Below are 21966 nucleotides of genomic sequence, written 5' to 3' on the forward strand. Positions count from 1 at the left end.
CATCTTTGCTTTTATTGACATTCGGACAAACCATGATGGGGTCCCTGAACGTGCGCCGATGTTCAGCAAGCCTTTATGAGGGCTTAACAAAACAAGAGAACAACCATTAAGTATAAATTCATGAACAATTATGGGATGTTCTTTAAATAAAATTTAATATATAACAGTATATTTTCATATTTTTATAGTTCGTGGTTGTTTTAAATTTACCAAAACTAGTTGCCTAGACTCTCATTACAAGTGATCATCGAAAACACAAGAAATATAATCGTGAACATTAGATACTAGCTCTTGGAACACAGTCTAGAAATCCAGTTGAACAGAAGAGGTATTAAATTTGGTGAATTCATTGGAATGAGCCAGTTGTTAATCAATGAGTTTTTCGCCTCCCTTACATTCTCAGAGTTCATAGGCCACAGTTCATAGAGGCAATGTCAGCTTCACCGACATAGGTCAACAACAATGTCGATTGAAACCTTGGATATGAGACATGAGGCAATGTTCTATTTAGCCTGATGCAGAGTGCAGGTTGTTACTGCAGATTGTTACCAACATTGATGACAAGCACAGTGATGGCAACCAGTAGCAGATATACCAATCTTGTTGGTGAATGGTGTGAGATGAAAATGGCTAGTACCAAAACTGAGGACATCCTCTTAGATGGCCACATGAATAAACAAGGAATAAGGATATGCCCAAGTGAGGTGGTAAACTACCTTAGTGTAAGGTTTAGTAGAAGGTTGTTGTCACAATGTATACTGCCTATGAAGTAATTAGTGCAAAATTGCTCAGGAAAACCATACTCAATCTCATCACAGAGAATGATTTCCCTCAGCTAGTCAGTAAACATAACTACCAGTATTATGAAACAGCCATGTACATGGAGTTGGAAATAATTTTAACTTTTTTCAATGAAAAATGGGATGGAACAATGGATAAACACAAGATTGAAGAAAAAATTTATAAGACCTGATATTTTTTAGTTGAGAAGACAGGTGCTGCCCCCTACTGACGCCCATATTGCCAAGAGACAAAGAAGATGGACAAAATAAAATCTAATATAATTAATCAGCCATATAACTTTTTTTATATAGTAACTTAATAATAATTTTTTTTTTGTGTATTTTATAGGAAGATAGTTCAGTTGGCGGTCAATAAAGGTGTCATAATAGTAAAAGAAAACTACAAATTGTTGAACAATGTTTCGCCTTACTTTGCATAGGCTTGATAGGCTTAGTCAGAGCTATCAAATGGAAACAAAAATGATGACTGGAGTCAGGTCAACTTCGGGTTGTCATTTTTGTAGCCCATTTTTTACACTCTGACAACCCTGACAAAGCACTGCAAAGTCGGGTGAAACATTAGTTAAGAATAAATAGTTTTCTTTTACTACTTTGATATCTTTATTGACAGGTGTCAGGGGTAGGTACCTGAACTATCTTCCTACAATCTACTTCATATGGTCAACTATCTTCTTCCATTTTTATTTTTTTGTGATTTGTAAATATTATTTTTAGAATGTACAATGGTTTTCTACTAGTATTTAACAAAAATAAATCACATGGGAAGGGGAAAAAAGGTAAAATCTATCTCTGTAAATATGAATGATGCATATTCACACTGTCTCAATATTTATCATTTTAACACAATTATGTATTAGTTATTGTTCAGTAATTTATATAAATTAAAAACTTTATATTTGGAAATTTATTTAAATATTTCATTTAATACATACCTACAATAAGGAACATGTGTTGATATTATTAATTAATATAATGACAATAACATACTTTCAGGTAGGGTATATTTAAAGATTAAACAATACAATTAAAAATAAAATATAGTGTATTTCTTATTAACAATAATGAGAAAATCTAATACATTAAGACGGTACAATATATAACAAGCCTCAACGAATGTTGAGAAAAAAAAACAACAAAGAAAGAATAACAACCTTTTTTCATTATCGCATTCTGCAAAATTTCTTAAACTTCTATCTCATTAACAAATTCCTTCCCTAACAAATATCTCTATGATATGCTTATTAAATCAAGTTAGCTATGACTGCAAATGGAAACGTACCTGTATTTTGTGATGTACAAATGTAAATTATTCTGATAAGGACATCTTTTGGAATAAAACAAACCTAAACTAACAGCTTTTGTAGTAGAAACAAATGAATATTTTGGACTATATTTAAAGTACTTTTTCAACACGAAATACTTTCCAAGGAACAATAATGTCTTAAAAGTGATTATCATGGCAAGCTTCAACATTGCAATACTTAATAATAGCATTTTAAATTAAATTTAACATTTAAATAGAAAACGTTCCGTTTTTGAGAGAGTAATTCTGAAATGCTTCGATTCCTAAATATGTCTATATATTATGAATGTGATGTACGAATGAAATGTCATTGACATCAGAATTAAGTACAATACTAAATGGAATGTTTATTGCCACAGCACAATAATTTAACTAGAATGTAGAAACATCAAAGGGTTTTATAAATTATAGCCAAAGCAGACTAAAACAAAGTTATTGTCATGCAAGGAGGGATGACATTCCTAAACATATTAATGGCAGATATAAATGTTTTTCTTTTAAAAAAAATAGTCACGGAAGTATACTAGGGGTATACTTTAGTTTAACATGTTAAAGCGTGTTAAATGGAAAAAGTCATGTTAAATGGAGAAATATTTCCTTTATTTTCCCTTGTTAGAACGATGTAACATATAACCATGGTTGAGAGTCTAATAGGTCAGTTAAATGGAGAATGGCTTCACGCAACAGACCAGCTGAGCTCTACACCATTTTATTTGTTGTTAGGTTACTAGCTTGTAGTTAGTGGTTCAAGATAATCAGTAGCCAAACTTTCACACTTCTACTTTTCACTTACTATAGGCATGTTGTAATAAATTACTGTAATCAAAACTTATAAGTAAACAATAACAAGAAGTTTTGGAAGGAAAGGTTACTAAACAAGTTGCTCAGAAAATACACTAAGAACTCTTATAAATTTAACATGACTTCAAGTACGGCTGCTCACAATCCCATACTTATAACATTTAACATAGTAAAACATTTTACATTTAACACAATATCTATATATCAATATATATTACTGCAAGACTAATGAAAACAAGAATCTAATTTCGAACATCATAAAATAAAATATTATGGTACTCATCTAAATCTTGTTTGAGAAGATGGTCAGGGATGCTGTCAACAAAGATACACAAATAAACAAAACTTATTTATTTGTGCCGACGTTTTGACCTGAATTTCAGGTCTTCATCATTGTGACTTGTTGTGTGGAGATGCCATCTGAAGTGACTTAACTTCAGACTGATCTCCGCCCCAACACACTTAAGAACCAGGTTTTTCCTCCAACCAATTGAATGATCAGTCACCCACTTAATAGAGAAAAGATGTACCAAAATATGTTCTACGGACACCAGATTCGATCCATGGTTAACAGAAAGTGAGAAAAACTTTACACCACAGCCAACTTTGAATCTGGACCTAGGAGCTAGGAACCAATCAGTGATTAAGTCATAAAAAAACTGCAACAACAGGAGGAACAAGAAATTTCCTGAAAATTCGAATTTTCAATTAGAGAAGTAGTTATTAAGCATATGACAATGCTTAAATAATAGGAGAAATGTTTACTTTTGACAGTCAAAGAAATAAATATATCCAATTCTTTATAACTTACTGACCACAGTGATGTTTCTACAAACATTATCGCTACAGTAATGTCATGGCTATACCTAAACTATATCCTCAAACCACGTAATCAAATCTTAAAACAATAAAAAAAAGAATTGATAATGCAATAACTAAATCTAATTTAGAGGACCCATCACTAAATTGATTAAGTATTGCACAGTAATAACAAAACTCTAGAGATTATAATTCCATACTAGACGATAATAAAATATATACAGCCATTACGACCTCTGCAATCCATGGTAAATAGAAGCTCAATATTTGTACATAGAAGTACAAGAAAGTCTTTTCCCCCTTTGTAAAGAAAGCAGCCATTATCGATAATACACAGCAGGGCCAAACCTGCAACAAAATAATAACATATTGTCATTTATAGATACAATATTAAAAAGTAATATCATATTGCCATTCATAGATACAATATTATAAAATAATAACATATTGTTATTTATTGGAGAAGTTTGTCGGGTGGTGCGGTCAGCAAAGGACAACATAAATAAACAAAACCATATTTATTTATTTTATGCCGACGTTTCGACCTGAGTTTCAGGTCTTCATCAGGGCTATAGAACAGAAGAGATAACAACATTTAGAGCAACATACAATTGAAAAGGAATAGAATACAAACAACATTTTGTACAAATACAAACAATTTTTGTTTCATACTATTCCTTTTCAATTGTATGTTGCTCTAAATGTTGTTGTTATCTCTTCTGTTCTATAGCCCTGATGAAGACCTGAAACTCAGGTCGAAACGTCGGCATAAAATAAATAAATATGGTTTTGTTTATTTATGTTGTTCTTTGCTGACCGCACTCCCCGACAAACTTCTCCAACCATTAATCTACGATCAACTATCTACACCTCATTGTTATTTATAGATACAATATTACAAAACAACAACATATTGTCATTGATAGATACAATATTACAAGATAATAACATATTGTTATTGATAGACACAATATTACAAAATAATAACATGTTGTTATTTATAGACACAATATTAAAAAATAATATCATATTGTTATTGATAGAAACAATATTATATTTAAACTAAAAGTTTGCTATTACATGCTTCAAACTGACAGAAGCATAACAACATACAGGATTTGAATCAACAAATCACACTACCCATGAGCAAACCTGCTTTGATGATAGTTTTGAATTGTGTTGGAACAAATCATAAATAATTCAATTGTATTTTTATGATAGAAAATTATCAGTGTGAAATTATTTTCAATTCTTAACCATATAACATATCCCACCGACCATATATTTTTTTCTTGTACCGTTATAACCTAATCTAATATTATTACTGTGTTAAGTGAATCACAGTTATCAACGTTTGATTGCTTACAGTTGCCACATTTGCTGTACTTCCTGGGAGTCTCATTGCTCAACTCATTCCGTGTATAATAGAACTTCATCAAAGGATATGATTTGTTCTGTATTTCTGAGATTCCTTTAGTTTTAGTATAAAAGATTTTTTTTACAACATTAGATATGTTACTTAATGGGTTAAAGAGTTCTTTTTTAATGGTGAAGAAACTGTCCTAATGCTGGTTTAATCATTCTATTTTACAAAATTATTTTTTAATCATTAAATTTACCTCTCACCTCTGGATTAAAATTTTTTTAACTGTACATCAAAAGCTGATTCCGTCAAACACACAGGATGAATTTTTGGTTGGCTGTAAATGTTAAAGCATGGGCAGATGGGCACCATGATTTCCTCTTCCGTAATGGATCCATTTATTATCACTAATTACTAAAAGATACAGAAAAAACCTTTTTGTAATAACTGGCAAGCAGCATTTCAATCATGCAAAATCGGCATTCGATGTCTTTTGGTTTCAGCTCATATGGAACACAATTTGCTTGTTTTTGAATTATTACAAACAATTTTAAACAATGTAAAATTTCTTGTAGAGGGAGAGCATTTTTAGACTTTCGAAACTACTCACAACAAACATCTCTCACTTAAAGCAGTCTCTCCATATAATTCTACAAGAAATCGATGCACCTCAGCTGCAGATTTCTTCAAATTAAAAAAGTAAATTAAAATTTCCCACAAATCATGCTTATTTGGCACAAAATGACATTCTTGCATGAAAAAAAATCAATGAGGTCAATAATAATACAATGTCATGCATTTACCAGCTGACCAAACTTACCATTACATTTTACATTTAACAATTTCAACAAAACTTTCTTTTGTCAAACGATGGAAACTTATTATTATTACTAATATTACAACTAATATAATGTGGTTGACAGTATAATATGTAAGTAACCAACAATTTAAAAAAGATAAAAGTGAATTTTACCTGGAAAAGTGAAGGACATGTACGAAGAGCACACCGCCCGAGGTCATGACTAGGACCGAGGTTCGGGGGTGTGAGGTGAAGGTCACCAATCCAGGTGAGTGCTAGCCTGGCGATCTCTTACCTTAAGCTCAAAGCTGGAGCTCATTCCAAGCACACTACCTACAACCATCACATTAATTAAAAATGAGGACTTCCTATAAGAGTTTTATTAATACCATATTACAGCGAAGCTAGCAACTGCCTTAGCGTCCTAAGCTTGGAGCCCCCTAAACACAACCAAACATGCAACACACAAATTATTAATATTCCTAAGTTGGTATTTTTAATGGCAAAAATAATTAAAGTTGTAGTCAATAGAATATATATGGTCTCATGTGGTATTCTCAATACATAGCATATCAAGAGAGCGGAAATTAATTCAATAGGTTTATTAAGCTTTCTCTTATATCATTATACCTTAGTTGTAAATATAACACAATGCAAACCCGACTTAACTTTACAGTTTTAAAAACCCTGCATGCCACCTGATTTGCATACCTTAGTACAGTTGTGAATAAGACACCAAATTGGAAAGGATATACAATGATTAATTATAAACAATTATATCTAGTATACCATAGCAAGGGGGTCTGAGGTATCTTGTTCTTGGTCTAAATATATAAGGACTATGTTTGTAATAATTGTAAGTCTGTTTCCATAAGGAATTGATAGATACATAATAAAAATATAAATATAAATAAATAATAAAATGCAGTTTCTGGAACCCCCATCAGACGTAGAAAAACTATTAGCAAGAAACAGCAAATGTTACCTATCAAAAATCTGTAAAAGAAATGTTCTTTGACCATTCTCTTCTCAAATTACAAAATTTATTTTAATGAGATTAAAAAACAAATTTCATAAAAGAGAAAAAAAATATCCAGAAAAACCTATAAAATTTTTTTAAATAAACTTAAATGCTGTTATTTTTCTATAATTAAATGTTAGACAAATTTTAAATATTGTCATTTAACCTGCGATATCTCTGATTTAGTCTTTTGTAGGATACTTATGGAACTTTTTCTGACTTTAAGAATTCTTCCGAAGAGTTTTTGAAATGATAAAATTTAAGTTTAAATGTTTTTAAATTGTATAAAATAAATTTCCAGACTTACGAGGTATAATAATAACTTAACAAACCATAAGTTTTTATTGTGCAAAATCCTTCCTACATTTGCCCATTACACATGTATATTCTTTTACCTATGTTTTAGGACTCTTCGGCCATATGAAATTCTACCAGCCCATAAAATATACTTTGCAATTTGCTTTTTATATTAACTACATAATAATAATGATGTCTTTATTTATATGTCAATACAAAATGAATTATTTTTAGGAAAAAATTAAAGAACAATAAAATTAATATATATATTAAACATATTCACATATAGACCTTCCCGTGTGGGAGATTAGAGTCTTTTTAGCTAAAACCTTAAAATTGGAGATGGCATTTAGCTTTCCACAATTCCCTATCTCGAGCATGCCTCATCCATAACGAACCGCCACACTGTTTTGTTATTTCATCGGCCCAGAGGTTGCATTGTCATCCCTTTTGTCTCTTCCTGTCCAGGGGAATCCACTCTACAGATCGTCTCGCCCAGCTGTCTTCGGATTTCCTCATGAGATAACCTGCCCAGGTCCACTTCATTTTTCTACCGTAGCTTATAGCGTCGGAAACCATAGTTTCTTTTCTTAATCGAACCGACCTAACTTTATCCTTTAGAGAGACCCAAGCATAATAAGTTCTATTCCTTGTTGACAGAAGTTAATCTTCCTCTCTATATTCCTAGTCAGAGACCACTTTTGGCATTCATAAGTAAGTGCTGGGATAATACAGCTGTTGAATACAATTGTTTTGTACCTTATATCTTCACGACTTTTAAAAATATATCCGAGACTCCAAAATTTCTTCCATGCTTTACCTATTCTGGATTCAATTTCCTTGACATCCCTATTCACAAATGAAATTATTTGCCCAAGATAAATTATTTCAGCAGAAATTTTCATGCCCATAGGGTTATGTCTAATAGTTTAAACTAAATAATAACTATTTTCAATTTTACCTTAATAATAGTTAAATAGTCATATATCTACAAAAATACTTGGTCTTAACTAGGTTAATTTGTAATTTTCACTAATTTTTTTTCCACCATCACATTGGACTAATATCCCTAACTTAATCTCTTTTGATTCCTTCCCTCTACCACTGTTGTTATGGTATTCCCTCCTTATTGATTTTTTTCTTGTGGTTTTTTAAGCATCATTATTAATTTATCTTTATTTTATTGTTTAGGACTATTATAGACTGGAAACTAATGCAACTGCAATCTATTTATTATATTTGCATAATTTATCTTCATTTTTTTTTTAAAGTTTTGTACACTTATCTGTACACTTTTGATACATTTTTTAAATATAATTAGCTTCCTTTACCTTTCTTTTTATTTTTTATTATTATTTCATTTTTGCTGTAAAATAAATGTCAATCCCCCAGATTCAAACTGACATCCCTGAAGTTACGAGCTTGCTAAAGGGAAGCCTCAACTCCTTAAGCAAACTGCCTCTCTAATTTATAGCCCTGAAGAAGACCTGGCCATTAAACAAAATAAAATAAGTTCCAGTCATTTGTATTCTTCTATCCTGACTGTACCCCTTCCCCCATTTTCTCCTCATATTAAACCATAGTCAATAATAAACACATCATATTTTAAAACTTCTCTATATTGAGCTTTCATTAATATTTTTAAAATGAATACTAATTAAAATAAATAATAAATATAAATTTACCTGAGTCATGGCTGAAATACAGAAGCCTGTACTTGCGGGGAAACCTAATAATATTTTCATAAAATCTGAGCTCTAATCTGTCACCAGGTTTTGGGCACGGTATCTGCAATCCTGGCATACCGTTTCCACTATCTCCATTATGTCTCATCACATAAACGAACCCATAATACTCATCCAAGCTGGTAAAGTCATCCTGGTAAAATATTTTGACTTGTTTTAACTAATTACTCATGTTATTATTGAAATAGACTTATATAAGAAAACACATTACACAATCTCAAAAAAAAATATTCGTTTAGTTAACAAGAGATAATGACTTTTTGTAAAATTATTAATAGACCATATATTATTAATTGCAGGAAGATGGTTCGGGTGGCAGTAAACAAAATGGCAAAAATTATTTATTAGTTATTAACATTTCGTCCCAATTTGGTGGTCACTTCATCAGGAATAAATGAAAACAAGATATAAATATTGTAAAGGATGAAAATACTATAAGAATATACATAAAAAAGAAGATATAAAAAATACACAACAAAGTAAACTAAAATAATATAAATATAAATGAATAAAATAAGTAATAATAATAAGTTCAATAATGAATGATGGAATTCAAAATGCACTACCACTGGAGTAATAATTAGTGAAAAAATAATTAATAGAAGTAATAACAAATATTTTACTGTTAACTGTCACAAATAGCTAAAATATCATTTAATTCTTTAATAAATAATTCAAAAACACTATCCAATTATAGTCTCAAAACTTTTATTTCTTTTACACGTCCAACATTTCGGCCAATTCGGCCATCTTCAGACACAATCTACTCAATACCACTATGAAAACATATAATTTAACCACTCAGGCTATAAAAACTTCATTCAGGCTATTCTGCCCAGGTCAAAACATTTATATCTAATTAGTCAATTAGTCACTAGTGATAAAAGTGTATTAATAGTGTTTGCAGAGAAATAATTTTGACTGTGGTTTTTAATGGATAATTGACTTATTGGATATCAATGTTTTGACCTGGGCAGAATAGCCTGAATGAAGTTTTTAGAGTGTTTAAATTATATGTTTTCATAGCGGTATTGAGTAGATTGTCCCTGAAGATGGCCGAATTGGCCGAAACATTGGACGTGTAAAAGAAATAAAAGTTTTGAGACTATAATTGGATAGTGTTTTTGAATTATTTATTAAAAAATTACCAGTCTCAAGAAAAAATTATAAGATTATAAATAAATCATTTAATTGTATAATATTTGTAACTACTTCTACTAATTAGAAGATCATTGATGGATCATGTGCAAAACATAAAAAGAAGATGGTTTGGGTCCATTAAAAAAAAAAAAAATCAAATAGTAATTAAACTATTTAATATGGGCCAACATTTCGTGCCACTTTGCTGGGCTTTATCAGGGCTAAAAAAGAAACAACTAAAATGAAGTAACAAAAGGAAAAAGGAATATATAACATCAAATAAAAGTAAACTAAGGTGTGATCAAATTTAGGTTAAAATATGTGAAAATTTTTATAAAAACAAACAAGGTAAATTAAATAAAACAAAAATAAGATGTACAGATTTTTATTTTATTTTATTTACTTTGTTCATTTTAATAAAAAATTTCACATTTTTTAAACCATATTTAATCAACCCTTACTTAATTTTATTTCATGTTATCTATTCCCTTACTTAGTTACTTTATTTTAGTGGTTTTTATCTGTTTTACCCCCGATGAAGCCCTGCGAAGAGGGGTGAAACGTTGGATTAAGTAAATTAAATAGTTAATCGCATTAAACCACCTTCATTTTATACTTCTACTAATTATTTTTTAACTGATTATTATTCAAATGGTACATTTTGAATTATATCATTCATACCCCTGAAGAAGCCCAGCAATGTGGAATAAAATGATGTTTGCTAATTGCTAAAATAGTTTTTTCTGCTATTTTATGTACCTTTTTTAGACCGCCATTCGGACCATTTTCCTACAAGTAATAACTTTTTATTTTTGAATTATATTGAATAAGATGTGAAATACAAAATAAATTATTTACCCTGTAGATGCCAACCCAGTCGTAAGGGCTTGGCGTAACATCTGATCCCATGATGCAATGGGCCAAATTCTCTTGATTCGTGTACCAGCTCTGGATAGGCAAGAATTTGACAACTCTCTCCGCATAGTTGCAGAAAACCTTGAAAAAGTAATAAAATAGGCAATAATATTTTACATGATTCATCAATTTTTACTCAATTTCTCGATATATTGGACAATTATATTTTATTCAATTTCTCAATAGTAGTTTCATTGCTATAGAATATAAATGATCATTTATACTTACTTTAACAGAGAAGAGGCCAACAACTGGCTTATGATCACTAACGGAGAAATTCTGAATTGATGAATAGCTTTCTTGCTCAGCTTCGAGGGTGATATTTTCATAAACGTTTGCGTTAACTTTGTACAATATCCTGTCGGTCCACGCTGGTCGTCGCCTGAGAATACAATAATTCATGCTTAGTGACATTTTTACAAACATGTAATTTTCTTTAATTATATTATTTCAAAATTATTCGAGACCAGGTAATATTTATCAATAAATTAATTTAATATCCAAAACAGTCTCAACACTATTTATTTATTTGTCCTACGTTTCGGCCCTTCCAGCCATCCTCAGGGACATCTAAACATTTAACAGCTTATATTACAACTTCACTTTTAAACATTTACAATAACATTATTATTTATTATATAATATAACATACCTTCAACATAAATTTCCTCTCACATTAATTATTTTCTACTTGCAGGCTATTTTGCCCAGGTCAATTTCTTTATTTAAGTCAAAAACCTATTCCAAAACAGTCCATTATTAAAAGTCATACTTATTATTAATAAGCTTACCAAGCTTAAGTCTAGTTACCTCTCTATTTAAATTTTAAAAACCATCCATTTATTTATTCTATAATATTGTCCTCACTATAAAAACCCACACCATATAACAAACCTTTTATAACCTACCACACAAATGGTTTTTAAAATTTAAATAGAGAGGTAACTAGACTTAAGCTTGGTAAGCTTATTAATAATAAGTATGACTTTTAATAATGGACTGTTTTGGAATAGGTTTTAACTTAAATAAAGAAATTGACCTGGGCAAAATAGCCTGCAAGTAGAAAATAATTAATGTGAGAGGAAATTTATGTTGAAGGTATGTTATATTATATAATAAATAATAATGTTATTGTAAATGTTTAAAAGTGAAGTTGTAATATAAGCTGTTAAATGTTTAGATGTCCCTGAGGATGGCTGGAAGGGCCGAAACGTAGGACAAATAAATAAATAGTGTTGAGACTGTTTTGGATATTAAATTAATTTATTGATATGTAATTTTCATTTATGAACATAATTAAATGAGAACATAGTCTAGAGGTATGGTCAGTGGTGAGCACAGATAAGTATAACTTTTCTTTCTAATTAGTTCCATTCGCTTATTTCTTTCTTTTCATTATTTCAATTCAATAAACAGAAAAACAAACAGAAACCTAACATCGTAAGAGCTCTGGTGGCTGTTAAAAAACTAAGAACTTTGTACTTAGCAACCATAATGTCTTAAAAAAAAAAATTGTACTTTTTCACCTTTATCAGTCAAGTACTGATAACATTTTTGTCAATTATATTACACATAACTAGAATTTTATTGTTTAAATAAATCAATTGGTATCCATGTCAAGTCTCACCACTTTTTATTATATCATCAACAGTTCAACATTTCGGCCAATCCCAAAAACAGTCATAATCATAAATTTACACCTCGCATTCAATTATTTAAAAGCCTTTTGTAGGCTATTCTGTCCAGGTCATTAATAATAAGTCAAATCATTATTTTGTCACAATTTCATTAATTTTTAAAAACTTTTAATTTTAGATCAACTTAAAACTATCAATAAACTATTTTTAACCTGAATACTAAACTAAAAATAGTTTGTTGATAAGATAGTTGATAGTGTTAAGTTGATCTGAAATTAAAAGTTTAGAAAAATTAATGAAATTGTGACAAAATGGGGTGATTTGACTGTTATTAATGACTTGGGTAGAATAGCCTGCAAAACGGTTATAAATAATTGGATGTGAGGTGTAAATTTATACTTAAGATTGTCCTTGAGGTTGGCCAAATTGGCCGAAAGGGACTGTTGATGATATAATAAAGAGTGTTGAGACTTACCATGGATACCAATTGATTTATTTAAACAATAAATACCAGTCTCAAGAAATTGAAAAGATTAACATATTACTAATACATATATAATAGATTTTTATTATTAAAAACTGAAATAAATGTCATACCCAAGATCATATTCGTTAGATTGGAATTTGTATTTGTATGTTGGAGGGAAGCTGATCTCGGACTCTTTTAGTTCACTAAAAGCTTCTCCCGAAACCATAACGGCTTTTAGCTGATCCTGCTCAAGCAGCGATGCCAAATTACCAGTCTTCACTTTCTGATCAATGTCCGGCGATTTGAGGCTATCTGAATTGTTCAGTCTGAAGTTGAAGTCTCCGAACCAGAAGACATAGCTAAAATTGCAATGACACAGCTTTAGCATGGCATATAGTATAAGTTATTAATAGGGATAAGGATTAATAGGATAGTGAAGGTAAGCTTGTTTTGCACCACATTTAAGCATAAAAGAAGAAGTTTTTTTTTTTTGAGATCTGGGATATTTACAGCTTAACCAATAAAGAATAATAGCTGCTCCAAATGTCCAAAGAATTTTAGAAATATTAAACTTTAATTTAAAAAAAAAACATCATAGAACACTTATTTTCTTTTTTGACTGATTCAACCCATTAAATTTATAGGAAATTTTCTCAAGTTTAATGCAGTACATCTTACATTTTTATAATGGAGCTTTGAAGTAGATTTATTCAAGTTTTTCCTCTTTTTTGACCGCAACCCTGACCATCTTCTTCATTATAAGACAATTTTTAATTAAGTATAGACTCTCTTTTGCGGTTTTTTTAATATAAATTTTTTATTTTGATTCCTGGCATCCTTATTTGGCCAATGAATAAATTTAAAAAAAAAATTTATTTTTTGAAGTATATAGATTTATTTACTTATGCATTCTTTTATTTTATACACTACTAATAACATTTTTTACATCTTCAAAAAGTCTTTTTTTAAATCTTATTGGAAGAAGATAGTTGAACTGTATGAAGTAGATTGCAGGGAGATAGTCTCGGAGGTGGTCAATAAAGGTAATAAAATAGTAGAAAAAACTATTTTGTACCTCTATTCACTGCCACTTGAACTATCTTCCTTTACCTTGTTTTATTTTATTTCACGTTGACTAAATTTTTTATGGAAAATATGTGATAAACAATAACTTTCATGAGTCCTTATTCAATAATTCAGTTTAAAAAACCCACAAAAATTTATGTGTCAATTGATTAGATAAATAAATTCAGTGCCTTATTCAAGATCTGACATAAATAGAAATAAAAAATAACCAATATAAAGTGAAATATGTGAATATACATAAATTGACCAAAAATATGCCAAAATATAAAAAGTGAATAGATACATGTTTATATCAGTCAGCACGAAATAAGTATTTACAGGAAAATATTAGGTGTAGTTATTAAGAAGATATAATAACAGCCATTATGGTCTATTTCACACTTGCAAGTCTCCGGTTTACCACATTTTTGGTATTAGAACATAGAGACAGTTTCCGAACTCGTAGATAGGAATTGGAGACGGTTAAGAGAAAGCAGAGACAACAGAACGGAATCTAATCACATGACAGTCAGCCAAGTGTGGAATTAGCCTCATTTTTATAATGGTGTTAAATATTTAATTAAGTCATAAAAAATTAAATACATAATAGGAACCTACTCATGGAACAAAATAGAAGTTGTCTCGGAAAAGCTGAATCCTTGAGAATTAAGGACGGTGTTATAATCCGAAATCCTCTCTTTGAGTAAGTGATCGTGAGCAGCGAAATGGCTATTGACAAAGCACAATGAGCACCCATATACCTGCAATCTTAAAGTTACGCCACCTTTGTTGCCCTGAAAAACATAACGGCAAACTACAATCAATTCGCAACCATTAAAGGCTAATTATAAGCCTTTGACAAAGATTATTATGTACAATTAGTAGTTTTTGACAATAAAAAATAAATATAGCACAAAATAATTTAAATAAACAATGGGATTTATAAAAGAGATTATCAGACTTGGGCATTTAAAAGTTTGATATAAATTAATATATTCAGTTATTTACATACTGGATTAATGATTGAATCAATTGCTTATTAAATCTATTTAGTTTATAACAGTAAATAACATTATGTAGGGCCGCCCATAGCTCAGTGGTTAAGACACAGTCTTACCAATTTGATGTCTATTGGCGGTGCCGGTTCGAATCCGGCCTGGGACGTTGACTTTTTTCATTGAGTGGCGGTCCCACAAAATGAAGAGCTTTGACCCCCAACCATGGTTAGGCAGTATAGGACTCCAATGGGAGTCTTGGCCGAAAAAAAAAAAAAAAAAAGAGAAACATTATGTAATAAAAACATATGGTAAAAAAAAATAGAAAAAACTTCAACTCGACCCAACCAGTCTACACAAAACTTAGGAGTGGTTTAGGGCTCTATAAAGTGCACCAAAGAGCACAAAGTGGATCTAATGAAACAAATCAGAACCGGAGATATAAAATAAAACCTTTGAAAAGTTTTTCTTTATTTGAAACTAATATTTTGCCCTAAGGGCATTAAATCTAAATTTTGCTAATGTAGGTTAGAAGATCAGACATTCAGAAAATACAGATGAATTAGGAGTGCAGTAGCACTGTGGTAAGGCATCATGCTACTAACTCCAAGAACCCAGGTTCCAATCTGGCTGGGTAGAAAATTGTTTCCTGTCACATTGTAGCCGTGAGTCAACCATTTGGGGTCTGGAGCCCTCCTGGGATCTACCCAGCCTCATAAATTGAATACCCTTAATTGGATAAAAATCTGGCAGTCGAGTGTGATTCGGACCAAATCACCTCCTTGCACAATCGTTGGTATAGCAACAGTACTGCACCCTACAAGGGTTGCAGCAGTACAGAGTTTAATAGATGAATCATGAATGATTATATGAACAATAGTCACAAGAAAAAAAATCCTCAAAACGAATCAAGGTGAATAATTTTAAATTTCTTTGAAAAATGGTATTTAAAAGTTTCAGATGATGCTATAAATGAATATGATTTGCTTTTTTATAAAATAATTTTTTTTTACCTACTTAGAAAAGGACAAATCGATTGGTAAATAATTACCAAGAAAAAATGATTACTTTCAGAACTATGCGCCAAAAGCTTCCTGGGAAAATCCTGAACAATTAGCAAAAAGCCCCACCAACATAATCAGATGAACGGTGCGGTAGTGCATAAAGTACCAACAAACAAATATTCATTTTAATAAATTAGATAATAATAAAATTATACCCAAAAGCCCATTAGGCCTGTCCTTGTCACACGGCTCTCCATGTCACGCAAATGAACGACATGTTTCCTCAAACAAAACACTGACAGCACTAACCCAACGAGCCTAACAGTCCTTGCTTTGACATAACCATAAGGAATTAAAGCTTGCCTGAAAACAAAATACATAAATATATAGGTCTATAATATTTAAAATAAGCAAATATTACTCATTTGTAATAATTACCTAAAGGCGTTTGTCCAAGGGTCGTCAAACAGAGCATCAATTACATAGTTATGAGGTTGAGATTTCACCTCTTGCAAACTGGAAAAAACGCAATATCATTTAAACTTAAAAAATTAGTTCACAGTTTATATTCAACACAAAAAGTTGCTAATTGAAAATGCAAGATGAAAAACTGGAAAATAAATGAATTTATCTAGCACCATCAAGCACCTCATCTAATGAAGGCAGAAAATCAATAGAGGTCCATATATATCGATAGATGTCTGGAATCCATTCTACTATTTTCTATGCATTGAATATTCTGTAGTTTAGACAGGTTCCTAACTTGGAAATATGGGTGGTTTTAGATATTGGGATTGGGAAAATTGACACAAAAGGTCAATTTGAAACCAGTAAAAAGGAAGCCCTTGATAGAAATTCTAGAAAGATTTTAGGTAGAATACAAGAGAGGATAGTAGGTTATACTGAAAAGTTTAATTGAATCAACCAGGTGTCAAAACCTTCTGGAAAGGACCTTGGGACAGGGTCAAAAAGTCAGTAATTGTATAATTCCCTTAAAACAAAACTTCGGAGGGAGGAGCCCAGTTCAGAAATTTCCACCTGCGAAAGATGAATCAAAGTGATGACTCCACCTTCTTTTGGTAAATAGGAGGTACTCGCCTGAAGTACAGAAGAAACAGACTAAGAGACACTTATGGTTAGACCTTGGACACTTTTGATAGACCTTCGAGGACTTCCAGTTAAATATTGGTGGATAATAGGACTTCTTCCCAGGCACTAATGATGATATCTCTTTCAAGCTGATTCTGAATATTGGTAATAGTATCAATTTCACTGGAATGTTTAATTTAGTGAAACCTGATGCAACTAAAACTAGAGTTAAAGGTTATTCTAAACCACCATGTTTTGGTAATTGATCAAATGTTTTTAAAAGTTCTAACGTGTGCTATAACAGAATAAATAACAGCTGTAGTTTTGGCTGCCTATAACAAAAATTGTTAGAGGCATTGCCAAATATTGCTGCCAAAAGTCCATAAAAACAATACTTTCTAAGAGTCAACATTGGAAGAGCAAAAGAAAGTATAAGTATAATATTTTACGGATTCCCAATTAGACAAAAATCATCAGAGGGATGGAATACCTTATCAAATTATATTTACTGATATAAATCTCACTTAGTGGCATGTGACTATAATTTAAGTCCATGCTCCTGCAGAAGACAGTTTAATAAGGGATAAGGTAAACAAAATAATAATAATAAAGGCTTAGCGAACCTAGTTGTCACTCTATGCCTAATAGCACAAAGAAGATGGTAAAAGAAAAAAAAAAACCTAGCACAGATGCACTTACCAGTTTCAGTCAGAACTCATGTTCAAAACAAGTTTTAAAACTCTGGAGGAAAACTAACCACTATATAATGGGAACCTGAATTTAACAGAATAATTTAAGCACGATACTAATCACAAACCCACCTGGTATAGATGTAGGCCAAAAATCAGTAATTATAAAGTATTCCACAGAAAACAATTAATTGATATATGAGATTTAAATATTTGTTATTTTTTACAACTTCTTAAAATGATTAATAAGTCCAAATTAATAAAATTAGTCCAAACTATAATGTACATCATAAAATTGTACGAATTACACAGACATATCAATATTTTTTGGAGATACATTAAGACTAAATTTAAATTTTATGAGTTGACAAGAAAATATACAGATATCAGGATTTTTTCCTTTACCCAATAAGATAGAAGTCAGGAAGATTAGTTTTCTGGTTCACATTTTCAGGTAAACCTAAAATTTCTAAGAGTTTTCCTTCTGGGCTCTTTGTTGCCACATTATAAGTTATCACATATAATCTAAAATCATAAAGAACGATCAACAAAACTGTGTCAGATTTTAATTTAATATTAAAACATTAATTTAATCTTCAAAAATATTCATCATTCTTAAATTAAATGCATACTGACATGTTCGCCACAAATTCAAATAAAATAAGGAATGTCATAGTTAGGTCATTCAACATTTTAAATATATTTCAAATTACATAAAACGCCATAGATCTAAGGAAAAGTACCTTAAAACGTCCATGATTTTATTAATAAGTACAATAAAATTGCATTACAGTCGTTGCATTTTACAAAAATTGGGTCTAATTTACGATTTATAATTTGAAAGGATGATAATCCACCATAAAGAAAAAACAACTTTCAAAACAAATATAACCTACAAACCCATTTGAAACCTTGAACGACCCTTCCATTGAAGGACAAAGAGATTAAAATGATGGCTGCACATAATTATATTCACTAGATGGCAGGTTTTTTGCTATTGCTAATTAAAATTCATTATTCTATAATATATAATATAATTCTATAATATAATAAATGATTCCAGTGAAAAACGGCAAAAGGTTTTATTAAACATAGTATTCTGTAATCATTTACTTTTTATTTCCAAACTAATTTATTATTCTACATCATTACCTAACTCTAATTATATAATATTTAATATTTATAAAACATCAAAATTAATAGGAAACGGTTAATGTTTATCAACATTTTACGTTAAAAAAAACATTAATAATAAGAATCTTTTTTTTTTTTTCTTACCTTTCATAAAAGTATTGTAACAGTATTAGTACACACATAATTCAAAAAATGGAATACGTATACTTTTGTGCGTCATCCCCACACACACTCAATAAGAAACTTTTTTTTCATACTCTTCATTAAAATAAAATTAGTACTTCATAATACACGAATAATTACAATACATGAAATGTATTAAACCATATATAATTGACTGAACAAAATATTCTTTTGAGACATCAATAAGAACCTTGAATCTAAGTATTATTGAATTTGATCCATTAAGACACGAGCGAATGAATGAAAAGAAAAACGCAAAGTAATTAAAGTTTCGGCCTTGCAAGTCACGGAATTTGAGAGGGTACCGAACAAACCGATTCGTATTTTCAAAAAACTAATACAATTAGGTTTAAAATGTATAATGAGCTGTTAATAGTTTACCGTATATTAATAGAAGATGGTCCGGAGGTGCGGTCAGCAAATAAATACCAATAAGCAAAAACTTATTTATTTGTGCCGACGTTTCGACCTGAATTTCAGGCCTTCATCAGAGATGTTCCGGCTGACATTCTGACGAGAGTGACTCTAGGTCGAAACGTCGGCATAAATAAGTTTTTGGTTATTTGCTGACCGCATCCCCGATCATCATCTCCTCATTTAAAATTAATGTTTTGTTTTTATCTTGTTTTTTTAATATTATTTCTCTATTGACACAGTGGCCTGGTGGGTCTTACATGAATATTATAAAAATTTGATTTCTTTTTAAAAATTGATAATGCGAGGGGTTTGTCTCGTGCAGAAGATACCCTTAAGTATTTACATTGTTATGCTTATTGAATAATTTTAAAGAATACAAATAAATTATTGAACAAATAAAAAAGTAATAATTAAGCAATCAAAGCGTGAAATAAATAAATTAGCATTTCCAAGAAACCCTTAAATAGCAAAAACAAAATTTATTTATAATTTTTGCCTTCCCTGGTCGTAAGGTACCTCTACACGTTTGTAAACAATGGCAAATTCGCGCATACGCAAGCTTGTGGATGGATTATTGGATTGGGTGGTACAAGTTGATCCGGATTTGTTGCCAACCTGTTGAGTGTCGGTTTTTGGGCACAAATCAAATAGTACAAGAGCCGGGAAGAAAAAAAGGCAGTTATCTCACCCCAATTTTTGATTACTTTAATGAAAACTATGTATAATTACTAGTCAAAATTGATGATTCTGCCAAGTATAGGTAGGGGGAGTAAAAAATGGCGGCTGTTTCAAAACCTTAAAAAAACATTAATTTTTCATTCGGAGCTCTATATCTTAAAAACTAACAACACTAGAAAATCTAAAAAAATAGTAAATTTGCTGAAATATTAGTCCTAAAAGAGCTATTTACGTCCAATAGTTCTATAAAACATAAATCAATTTATTTTAATAAATTCCATGAAAACTACTACTTCTAAGAACATGAACATCATAAACTACTTTATAGCTCATTAAACTAGCTTTAATGTGAGTGGTAATAGACATCTGTATGACAAATAGTTTTTGAGATATAAATTTTTCAAAATAAATTCATTAACTACTGATCTTTTAGTATGTCCCATACAACATTTTTCTGAAACGTTGCTTTTTAAAAATCTATATCTCGAAAAATATTTAACGTAAATAACTCTATTAGGGCTCATATTTTAGCAAATTTATTATTCTTTAAATGAAGCTCTCTTAGGTTTTCTTGTGTTATTCCTACTTTTTAAGATATAGAGCACCGAATGAAAATTTATTTTGTTTTGTCGCTTTGAAACACCCGCCATTTTTTATTCCCCCTACCTATACTTGGCAGACTCATCAATTTTGGCTTGGGCTCTTGTACGAAAAGGGTGCTTATGCTGTTAACCAACATAGCACAAATTATTATCTGTCTAGATAATAAAATTAAAAAGTTCCTAATAACAATTCTTAAACAAAAGTTGGTTTTATAAGTTATCTCGTTTTGTATTATTTTATTAGAATCTATTTATAAGCATTTTATTATCTAAAAGCTACATTGCTGATATTTAAGTTTTCTTTCATTTAGCGTATCTTTCTTTTGTTCCCTTTTATAATGTGAATCGTAAAAGAACAAAAAGTTCGTCAAAGTCAAAACAAGTCTTATATCACCGTTAGTTGCTTCCTTTGTTTACTAAGCATTTGTGCAAGTTTTGGATTTGCGGCAAGTGGCAAACGTGTAGATCCAACATTAATTTTTTTTTTGTTTTTTGGTCTTAACATTTTTTTTTCAGATAAAAATAGTGATAACTTCAACATGAACCCCCAATCAATACAAAACTCGGGAAAGTAACCTAGCAATAATAAGCAATTGATAAATACAAAATATTAAAGAATTTTACGAATAACTAAAGGAGAAACAAGGAAAATAGACATCCGATTCGAACGGAAAAAATAGAGGACATCCGGTCTTTCCTGATTGCATTCTGGCTTCGTTGTCTTTTGCTAAACTGACAAAATTTGTATTTGTTATTCTCACCTTGAGAAACTCCAAATTACTAAAACTAAATTTTTTTTTAAAAATTGTTTATAATTTTCAATAAATGGAATTTCGTCTGTGTGCGGTCAAATCAAATTCAAATAGTGGTATTTTGTACTATTTTTATAGTACTATTAGTATAATATATATTATTACATTTTGTACTATTTTTATAGTACTATTAGTATTATATATATTATTACATTTTGTACTATTTTTATAGTACTATTAGTATTA

At 30.3% G+C, this 21966-nt stretch overlaps 1 protein-coding gene across 1 annotated transcript; it reads right to left on the reverse strand.

The window, feature by feature from the left end:
• Nucleotides 1-1827: 1827 nt before the first annotated feature.
• Nucleotides 1828-18863, reverse strand: LOC106682244 (inositol polyphosphate 5-phosphatase K-like). The gene is made up of 11 exons (XM_014422989.3): nucleotides 18698-18863; nucleotides 18360-18479; nucleotides 16615-16692; nucleotides 16392-16539; nucleotides 14796-14971; nucleotides 13241-13471; nucleotides 11235-11388; nucleotides 10950-11087; nucleotides 8892-9084; nucleotides 6063-6221; nucleotides 1828-4074 (listed from the first exon to the last, which is right to left on the reverse strand). Exons 1-10 carry the CDS (start codon nucleotides 18709-18711, stop codon nucleotides 6145-6147), a joined length of 1329 nt encoding a protein of 442 aa, XP_014278475.1. The 5' UTR covers nucleotides 18712-18863; the 3' UTR covers nucleotides 1828-4074; nucleotides 6063-6144.
• Between the last annotated feature and the right edge of the window lie 3103 nt (nucleotides 18864-21966).

Source organism: Halyomorpha halys, unplaced genomic scaffold (genome assembly GCF_000696795.3).
Source record: "Halyomorpha halys isolate HHAL.00 unplaced genomic scaffold, Hhal_1.1 Scaffold398.1, whole genome shotgun sequence".
NCBI classification, from domain to species: domain Eukaryota; kingdom Metazoa; phylum Arthropoda; class Insecta; order Hemiptera; family Pentatomidae; genus Halyomorpha; species Halyomorpha halys.

Bases quoted from the DNA above. Each gene is read 5' to 3' on its own strand.
- LOC106682244 (XM_014422989.3), bottom strand. The intron at 14,972-16,391 runs GTATAATTTTAT...TATGTTTTTCAG, and splicing joins CAGGCCTAATGGGCTTTTGG to GGCAACAAAGGTGGCGTAAC. The intron at 13,472-14,795 runs GTAGGTTCCTAT...TTGCAATTTTAG, and splicing joins ACTTCTATTTTGTTCCATGA to CTATGTCTTCTGGTTCGGAG.